At 39.1% G+C, this 10,549-nt stretch overlaps 1 protein-coding gene across 1 annotated transcript in view; it reads left to right on the top strand.

Annotated features, from left to right (window-relative positions):
• The window catches only part of LOC306860151 (SPRY domain-containing SOCS box protein 1), a 19,879-nt gene extending 11,238 nt beyond the window's left edge, over positions 1 to 8,641 (top strand). The window contains exons 2-3 of the mRNA XM_079401705.1: positions 1,205 to 2,083; positions 7,063 to 8,641. Of these exons, the coding sequence (XP_079257831.1) occupies positions 1,390 to 2,083; positions 7,063 to 7,190 (822 nt within the window). The 5' untranslated portion in view covers positions 1,205 to 1,389 and the 3' untranslated portion in view covers positions 7,191 to 8,641. The remainder of the gene's footprint in view (positions 1 to 1,204; positions 2,084 to 7,062) is intronic.
• Positions 8,642 to 10,549: the final 1,908 nt, after the last annotated feature.

Genomic DNA, 10,549 nt, shown 5'->3' with positions numbered 1-10,549 from the left:
AAGATCTGTAAAAGGCCGTTGTCTGTGTGTGTTGGTGCTTTGCCACGGAGCTTAATTGCCCCTTGCATAGTGTGTGCAAATTAACATGTTTCCTACTTTCTAAAGATTGGACAGCCATTGAAGACTGTATTGTTTGGCATTCACAAACTTGCCACCCACTTCTTGGTGTTCCTCTGCTTCGGGTAGGCCAGCGGCGGAGAGGCGTGACCCATTTAAAAGGTTGTTTACTTGTATCAGAGAAAAGACTAAGATGCTCTTCAATGAACTCTTGCCCACAATTCAATTACCCTTGGGGCCCTTCAGCAGCTTATTATGAAACGCTGTTTTCGATTAGCATTTTCATGCACTGTATTGGAACATGACTTTTGACGTGTCCAAAAAAAATTCACAAAGCTTTTTTTTTTTGCAGTTTGTTGCAGACTGTCCTAATTGTTGAATATCAGATTTAAATATGTAATTTAGGAGGGCAGGAATTGCGTTAGAAACCAGGACGTTGGGTGGGGATTTACAAAAGCATGTCTAATTAATTTTTTTATTTTTTTTTTATTTTTCCCTTCTAGTAGCCTCTTTTGCCACTGACCTGTCTGGTGGAATATTGCTGGCCCAAATTTGCAGGTTTTGCTGAAAACAGTTTGGCCCTATATTCTTGAAGACAGACTTTTTATTGCTCTTCCTGTTATCTTCAGACTAGACATGCTTAAAAGAGGAAATGGCCTGTCTTTTTCCCTCCCTTATTTCCTATTTTTAAAGGGCATTGTGTGAAGCAGTCAACAGGAGCAGCTTGGTTGTGGTAAAGCTAGAGATTTATTTCTCTTCTGCCTTGTCATGTCATGTAATGTAATGGGACTCTGCAAAGGGCCTTGGACCAATAAACAGTATTGTAATGCACACAAGTGAGCCATTGAGCATGCAAATGACAGAACAATACAGTTGCTGTGCTATTAAGTCCACTGTTTGAGTTTGTAGAGGAGTGTAGATTGACTTATTTGTTTTATTTTTTGTGTGTGTTCTCAAGCGTGGGCAGAATCAAGATAATCGGGGTGTGTTCTCTCATTAAAATCTTACAAAATGTGTAACCTTAGTTCAAGATTATTTTCAAGATTATTTTATTACAGAATCTAGTAGCTGAGTTTATGGATTATGTATGTGTATTAATTTAATTTTAACTGTGCCTCTCGTTTTTATCTCCCTTTACTCTTCCTAGGTGAGCTTATCTAGCAGCTGATTTGACCTGGTTTCCCAGCAACCACTGGCATAAAAACAGCAGCCTTGGCCTCCTTATTGGTGGAGGGGCATAGGTGAAGGAGTGGACCCTGACTGCTTTCTTTCTGTTATTTGCTTCGTTTTGTGACAAGAGGGAGAGTAAGGTGCTAAAAGACCACCCAGAGCATGGGGCAGAAGGTTCCGGGAGGCATAAAGACTGTGGACATGCGGGACCCGACGTTTCGGCCTCTCAAGCTAGAGTTGCAGGCCCTGGACTACACAAAGCCCTCCCGCCTGGATATGTTGTTAGACATGCCATCAGCCTCACAGGAAGTCCAAGTTCAGCACTCGTGGAACAATGACGACCGGTCGCTAAACATCTTTGTTAAAGAGGACAATAAACTCATATTTCACCGGCACCCTGTAGCGCAGAGCACAGATGCTATCCGGGGCCGAGTGGGATACACGCGGGGACTACATGTGTGGGAGATCAGCTGGGCCATGCGCCAGCGGGGCACCCATGCAATTGTTGGGGTTGCGACGGGTGAAGCCCCGCTGCATTCTGTAGGATACACTGCACTTGTAGGAAACAATAGTGAGTCCTGGGGCTGGGACCTGGGACGTAACAAACTCTATCATGATGGCAAGAACCAGCCCAGTAGGACGTATCCAGCTTTTCTTGAACCTGATGAAACCTTTATTGTCCCAGACTCGTTTTTGGTGGTCCTGGACATGGATGAGGGGACTTTAAGTTTTATCGTCGACGGACAGTATTTAGGGGTTGCTTTCAGAGGACTCAAAGGAAAGAAGCTATACCCTGTAGTGAGTGCTGTGTGGGGACACTGTGAAATCCGAATCCGGTACATCAATGGACTTGATCGTAAGTATCATCCTTTCTGCTTGTTTGAATGTGCCTGTCTGTTATGTGTCTGTTTCTCCATGGTTCCTTCAGTCATCTCTTGACTAACAAGATTGGCGCTGTCATTTGTTAAACATTGAAAGTGGCTGGACTCGAGCTAGTGTGTCATTGGGAGGCTTTGTTTCCCATCTATTAATTGTGTGAAACCAGCTCTATTTACCTGATAAAGACCATGACATCATTCATTATCTTCACGTCCTCCAAGCTAATCATTAAACTGGCCACTTTGCTCTGCTCTTTCTTTATTACATCTTGATCAGAGTCCACTGTTGCCTGTGGAACATTTAAACAGACTTTCTTGCTGATTTAAATCATTTTAAAAGTCGTTGAATCCATTATTAAAGACAATTATCTGCTTGTATAACACAATTGCAGCATGTATATCTAGTTTTTTTTTTTTCTGCTAGAGTTTGAAGGTAACAATTTTATGTAGCTTCTCCATTTGCTACTTTCTGTGCGTTTAATAATAATAGTAATATACTTATAAATATAAATAATTACTACTAATTCATTATTACTGCTACAACTACTGCTACTAATATTTTATTTTCGTGTCCTGGAATCTAATCTTTAAACTGGACGCTTTGCTCTGCTCTTTCCTTATTACGTCTTGATTAGATTCCACTGCCTTGCACTGCCATTTCTTGCTGATATAAATATTTTAAAAGTCGCTGCATCCATTATTATAGGGAAGCAAAATTGAGCTTTTGTTTAACAGGAAAGTAGTGATGGGGCCAGGCTGGTTATTTATTTGGGATTGTGAGAAAACTATGCATGATTAACAGAAGTGGTTATTCTGTAGAGTCAATTTTAAATATCTTTTCTACCAGTCTTCTCAAGGACTAAAACACATTTTCTGTTTTAGGATTCAATAATATGAGTAAATTTAAGTGTTCAGTTAAATTCACTTGCTAAAACACTTTCATAATCTGACATTGTTAGGTTAATCATTCTTAATTTTACTATAGTGACAACCATAGTTTTAACATTAAGAAATGACGATTAATTTGCTTTAGAGGCAGTATTTACAATGTGTATTTGATGCAAATTAATTTAATGTAAATTGTTCTAGACAATATTAATTTTCTTTGACAGAGTTTTGCGAACTTGTCTTTATCACACCCAATTTCTTACTTCCACGGTAAATGTTTTTACACACAGCTTTTTATATTTTAAGAATGGGGTCCCAGGCAATGGCAGTCATCATAATTAGGAGGTCCTTTGCATGAAAATGTTTGATATGCCTTGCTCTAGATGGCTGACACTGAAGCTGACACTGATGAAATATTGAAAAAAAATCCCCCCTCCCCCTAAAGTGGATTTCTTGAGTAGGGTTTTTTAGATTACTCGGTCATATTAGCGTGACATGTCTTCCCTCAAATTGCTCATTCTCAAGGTTACATAAACATTTCTGCTGTTTTTGCATGTAGTTTCTTTGAATCTGACTCATTTCCTCAACCCAACATGCTGTAATGAGTCAGTTTTGGAGGGCATTCTTGTGATGTTATCATTCTGTGGTCATATAATGAAAGGATGCAGGTGAGGGCCAGACTTACTCATGTCTGGACCGCTGTAACCCACCTTACTCTCAGTGGAAACAGTCTCCGGGCCACTAATGATGTCCTGTCCAATGGAATGGGGGTTTAATCACCTTAATGTTTTGAATGCTGTCAGGTGATGGAATGACTCTTAAATGTATTTCCTGAGTGTTCCATGTTTAGCAACATTTAATGAAGGTCTGACTTTGGGAAATATTAATGCATCGGTTCAGGACACAGGTGTTCCCATTTTTGGAGAATTCTCATTCCTTCTACGTGTGAGAGAGTAGCCAGAGTATTACTCAGCCTCTGACTCCAAGGCCTTGGCTTCCTTTTGTCTCTGTCTTGTGTCAGTGCCTTTTAATGCATTCCTCGTCTTGCTCGCGGTCAACAGAGGTATAATTGTACTGTTATTTATCCCTTACATCACTCTCTTTGGTCTCCCCAGTGACTCGTTTGCTAAAGTGTGCATTTTATGAAGTAATCTCAACATCCGAGCATGTGCTGTGTGGAAAACATTCTGAAGTCCGAAGTACTTGGGGTTGTTATATGGCTGGACTAAAGGGGACCTGTGGGGAAACTTGTAATACTTTAAGCCAGGTGCACACTGTATGAATTTTCTCTTCTTGTACACAGATTCTTCTCTTGGTAATTGTAAAACTAAAATCGGCAGTCTTTATTCGCTCAGCATCAGCTGGTGAATTGCATTTGTCAGTTTTGTGACCTAAGGGTCATACAATATCATACATAAATGAATATTCAACTTTGAAGAGATTTTAGCCCTTTGTACTTTTATAAAAAAGATCTTTAAAACATCCACAGCAAATATCATTGTAATATAGTTATAGTGCCATATTCCTGCTCTCAAAGGTGCAATAGGTGATTTGTCTTCAGAAACATTTTTTGTTATTCTGGTTGAAAGTCTCTTCACATCCTGATAGCACTCATTAAGTTAAGTGGTCTAAATGTATTTATCTGTATTTATATATTCTGTGGAAGGTGTAGGACCAAGAAGTGTTCGTCCAATCAAAACGTTTGGTCCGAACGTTTTAATTGGCTTTCCAACCTGCCTGTCAACGTATGTATTTGCATACCTCTGATAGGATACGTCATCAGCGCGTTCACGCACGCTGTGCAGACAGAGCAAGAATGGCAGACAAAACATCAACAACCCGATCTTCCTTCCTGGTATTGCAGTACTTTTACTAACTGTACTATAAAGTTTTCTACTGGTGAATGACACATGTTGTAGCCCAGCGGTTCCCAATTCCTGTCCTCACGCCCCCCGCTCTGCATATTTTGCATGTCTTGCTTAGTTTACACACCTGATTCAGATAACCAGCTCGTTAGAAGAGAGCTACGTGCTTGAACTGTATGATTTTGAGATCCACCTTTTCACACTGAGGATGATTGAGGGACTCAAACACAACAATTAAAAAAGGTTCAAACATTCACTGATGCTCCTGAAGGAAACACGATGCATTAAGAGCCGGGGGGTGAAAACTTTTGAACAGGATGAAGATGTCCACATTTTTCTTATTTTGTTGAAATATCATATTTTTCCATTTAGTACTGCCCTTCTGACGCGACAGAAGATACTTGCATGTTTCCTGGAAGACAAATGAAGTACAATTTACCTTGATCTTCAAATTCAAAAAGTTTTCACCCCCCGCTCTTAATGCATCGTGTTTCCTTCAGGAACATCAGTGAATGTTTGAACCTTTTTTAATTGTTGTGTTTGAGTCCCTCAATCATCCTCAGCGTGAAAAGGTGGATCTCAAAATCATAGTTACTGCTGGAAAGGGTTCAAATATGCAAAAGATGCTGGAAAACTGAAGATTCTGCAGGACCTGGAGGATTTTTCTGAAGAACAGTGCTCAGTTGAACTGTTCAGAACAAACAAGGGACTCATGAACAACCATCACAAAACAAAAAAAGTCGTAGATCATCCAGGTAACCACACGCAGTATTAAGAACCAAGGGTTCCCAAACTTTTGAATGTGGTTATTTTAATACTTTCAGCTATTTTTTTGTCTTGTGGACTATATGTAAACATCTTTTATGGAAAATATCTTACTCAGGACAGTACTAAATAAAAAATGACATGCATTTTGTATGATCTCTCTTATTTTGGTAAAATTATCCACATTTTCACAGATTCTGCAAGGGGTTCCCAAACTTTCGATCCCCACTGTACATGTGGAACTCTCTTAAACTTACTGCGTTAGGGCCTGTTTACACCTGGTCATTTCATGCGTTTTCTCTGATCGGATATCTATCTGATTTAAAATGTTTCCATTTACACTTGGCCACATAAATGTCGTCGCAAAACAGATATAACGTTAAATCCGAAATTCAATTCCTGGGTTAAATTTAAATTCACATCAACAAAATCAAAAGATAAGCGCTGCATTTTATTAATTATCAGCTTATTACAAGTTCAAAGACCGCAATACGAGAGCGCGCGGCGGCATCAGCACTGGAAAGATAAGTTTGTGTTACTACTTTTAATGAAGATGATTGTGCGTTGAGCGTCTGCGTCTTACTTTCAGCTTCATTCGCAGCAGTTTGCACCTCGGCTTGCTGAAAAGATGCTCAGCTACTCGTCCGCGGCGATGCGTGTTGCATTAGCGCAGTCATATCTGCCTATAATGTCATATCCTTTAACACGCTTTCACATGTTTATTATTTGATCATTTTGGGAAGAGTAAAATTTGCATATGTGGTTTCAACAACAATTATGCATTTACACTTGTCCAGTTTCGTCTGCCAGAGCACCTCCTGAAGTGGTTTGAGAGATTGGATTTATATCAGTTTCTAATGCGTTTCGGAGGGCATTTACACCTGGTCTTTTCAGGATCTTAATTAAGATATTTTTGATGAATTCCAAGAGCTCTTTGACCTCATGGATTATTTTAACGATGTCCTTACTACGTTTCTGGACCTTGATCATGTTAGGATCCTTGCTGTCTATGGGAGGGTCAAAGAGCTCTTGGAATTCATCAAATATCTTAATTTGTGTTCCGAAGATGAACGAAGGTCTTACAGGTTTGGAACGACATGAGTAATTAATGGCAATTTAAATTTTTGGGTGAACGATCACTTTAAGAACAATCAATCCTCATGTCTGCTGCTCATACACCCAGCCACAGACGCCGGGCATTCCTAACATTTGCGCAAGGACTTGGGTTTGTGCTGTATCATGTCAGTTTTGTGTGTAAATAAGGATGTCATAACATGACTGATATAAAACAACCAGTCTAGCACACAGCCCCATTGTACAGTCTGTCTTGACATTTACCCAAAAATCTGGACAGCCTACACCTAGCGTTACAAGTTTGCGCAGTATTTGTGAATGATCGTTGCTAATGAATTTCTGTCTGTCTCTTTCTCTCCCTGTAGCTGAACCTCTGCCGTTAATGGACCTCTGTAGGCGCTCAGTGCGGGTTGCGTTGGGAAGAGAGCGACTGAGTGAAATCCATGGACTGCCCTTACCTGCTTCCCTTAAGAACTACTTGCTCTACCAATGATGATAGTAGTGCCTTTATAACCATTTAAGGCATAGTGTCCGCCTCTGTTACTCTCTGGGATTAATCATCTTTCTGGCAAGCCTGTTTCATTACATCTTCATTTTGGTTTTGGTGCCATTCTCGCTCACTGACTATGGTACCAACAATATTTTTTACAAATCGGACAGAGGATGTATCGTGCTTGATACTTTCAGGATCAAGTGTGGTGTTGTTTCTTGTTACTTCATTCATATACTGGAAATCCAACTAAAGGGTTTTGCCAGAATCTAATGGCAGATACGAAAACAAGAACCCTTCTCCTCTCTAATCATGGCATAGTGACACTTCAGCTGTCTGTCAAGGCCTTTTCCTTTTATTATTATTTTTTTTTTAATGAGATGTTGGCATACCTTAAGCTTTCTTGTCTCTTCTTGTCTTCATTAACTTGAGGGTCCATATAGCGACTCTTTGCGGGCAATGCAAAATACATTACCTTCTCAAGACCTTTAGGCTTAACAACCAGCAAGTTTTTATGTTGATAGACTTTTTTCTTTTTTTATACGTTTTTCAAAAGTCCTTCCCTTTGCAGTCAGTATAATAAAGTAGCTGAGTCCACTTCGGATCCATGGCTGCGGTTAGCAAGTTGACGACACTTAAGAGAAGGCGATGTCTTCCCTTGCTTGCTCTTGGCAGGTTAAAAATAGCCTGGTTTTAGCTGTAAATCTGACCGTCTGGCCTGGAAAAACAGTCTTTGACGTCTGTGTCTGGGGGGGGGGGGGGGGGAGTTGAGAGGCTAGCATTCATGGAAACAAGCACAGCTAGTGTGCTATGCTAGCTTTTTTTAATCACTCAACGAGTTCCTCGCCTCTCTTTGCACTGCAATATCTGAAGTGCCTGGCTCATGATACTGGTATATTAAGAGAGAGCCATGATTTGAAGTCCTTTTTTTTAAATTAAATTAAATATTGCATCACTGTGAAACTATGTAGCATACATTAATCAATAAGAGGTTGTATAGTGTGCTTTCTGTAATGCCCCTTAAAATCCTGTGAACACCCATAATCCTACAAATAATCTTTGCCTATTTTATTCCTGAGGACTGTTTTTAAACTGTTGATGATTTGAGAAAAGCAGGGATGGAATCGTGACACTGCTGTGTGGTGCCTTGTCTGAGATAACCATGTCAAAAGTGACACGCAGGCAAATGTTGATGTTTCTTTGCTCTGTTCTTTTAAAGTCTTGATGCAGAGAAGATTGATTATTGTCATTTGTTTTCCAGATTTCCCCCCCCCCCCATTCTAGTCTTTTAGATGTGTAAACGTAGTTCATGTTTGGCAGCCATTTTGCTAAGCTTGAGAGGGATAGTTTGGTACCCTGTTTTTAAACCCTTTCTGCCTGCAGACCACCATTCTCTTTGTATTCAGTGATGTAGATAATATTGGTAACTATCTAATAAAGTTTATTATAATTGACGGCTTTTGTGGTTTTTATGCTCATAAAAACCCCATGAAATCGCTTCTTATTTGCTGTTTGCATTTTCCTCTTAGAACCTTTTCCTATTTTAACAGGAGGTTTATATTGGATGTTTTTTAAATGTATTAAATTCTCATTTAACTGTCACAGACATGAATCATGATTTGCAGTTGCAAATGGTATTGGGGATGGGACATTCTTGAGAGCATTTGATTGGACGATAGACCAAAAATGCCAAAAATAAGTCTTTAAAAAAATAAACTGATTAATAAACTGGGATATTCTGGTGCAGGTAACAAAAGATTGCACATTGATCAATTCCTTATACTATCAACAATGTAATGATCCAAAAAAAATACTTTTATTACACTTTAACACAGCTTAAAACGTTCAGATGGACAAAATGTCAAGCAAAAATCAGGTTTTGTCTTATTACGGCATGATTGTGCTATTTACAAAAACACCAGAGACGGAAATGAAATTGGATGATACACAGTGACCCTACCAACAGGCTACGTCTTTGTTCCTCTGCGTGAAAGAGCTTCTCTTCAGTAACTCATTTTGTTGATGTCAGTAAGCGTTTTATTCATTTATCCAACACAAACACTGGAAACTTTATCAGTAGACATAACTCTGCAGCCAGACGAGAACAAGGAAAATCTGTGCCAAGCAAACAGCATCTCCTCTGACAGTTGTTTTAGGTTAGCAATCTTCGGCTAGCGTCAAGCCCAAGGTAAATGAGTTGCTGTGTGTAATGGAGTGGAGTTTGATATCAATGTTCCCACTGTCATCCTGACTTGGCGGTTGCCATGGCAATGTGTTTGCGTACACAGAGCACTGGAGCTTCAGCATGAGGTCACTCATCTCAAGTATGCAGCTTGGCTGGAACAGTGTGCTGTTTGGGTGTCTGGAACAGCACATTCCTCCCTGTAATATTTTCAAAATGGTGAAGGCTGGGAGTTTTTGTGTATACTTTTATGAGAGAAATGAGTCCAAGTTGGCTTAAAGCTGAAGAAATGTGTTATCGGTTGAGCAACTGTTGCAGGTTCAGGAGGTTCAATGGACTTTAATGTGATGAATTGAAGTCATGTTTCAAGGAACTTGCAATTCTGTGTTTGTTTCTTCACCATGTACTAGTATAGTACATAATGCCTATCCGGTTTTTGTCTTTGTCAACATTACTCTTTGAACCAGTTGTTACAAACAGGCCAGACCGAGTCTGTGGACTTTTTACATTTATTTTTGTAATATTTCCTATGCTAAATTTAAGGAGAAAATCTGTGAAATGGAATTGTAACTGGTAAAATAGTAATACCAATATTTAAAGTGTTACTCTTGGTGGTAATATTTAATAATAATAGTACTTTTTTTTTTTTTTTTTTATTTATAATTTTTTTTTTATTTCGTTCCATTTTATTTTCAAGTTAGGAATTAATTTTTAAATAATTTAAAGAGCATGTCAGTTTCTGTTGTGATATTGGCTGTTGCCAGCAACACTAATTTTCGATAAGTTAGTTACTTAAAAAATCTCTCAGAAGCCAATTTATGAAAACTTGAATATACAAACTAACCTTAATTAGATTTTTTTTTTTTTTTTTTAAGACTATAAGTTTGCAGCCAGGTGAAGTTAACAAATTGAAATTTACGGTGAATGTTGTAGCAGTGTGGGTTGCATGTCAGGTCAGAAAGTCAAGAATCTCAGTGATCTTCATCTAGAAGGCAACCAGTGGGACACTAAAGGGACAGAGTGACCCATTCCAGCTGGATGATCGGTCCTATGTGGGATGTCTTCATTTTTGACTGCAAAATAAATGTCTCGCATTGAAAAAATACAATAATGTTTTTGTAAACTATCCCTGGGTTAGTGTGAAACTGTAATTGTGACCAGCAAAGCAGAATGCAGTCAA

This window comes from Barbus barbus (genome assembly GCF_936440315.1).
Source record: "Barbus barbus genome assembly, chromosome: 41".
Classification (NCBI taxonomy): domain Eukaryota; kingdom Metazoa; phylum Chordata; class Actinopteri; order Cypriniformes; family Cyprinidae; genus Barbus; species Barbus barbus.
Note: the sequence above shows the minus strand (reverse complement) of the source record. Positions and strands in the feature narration are given on the sequence as shown.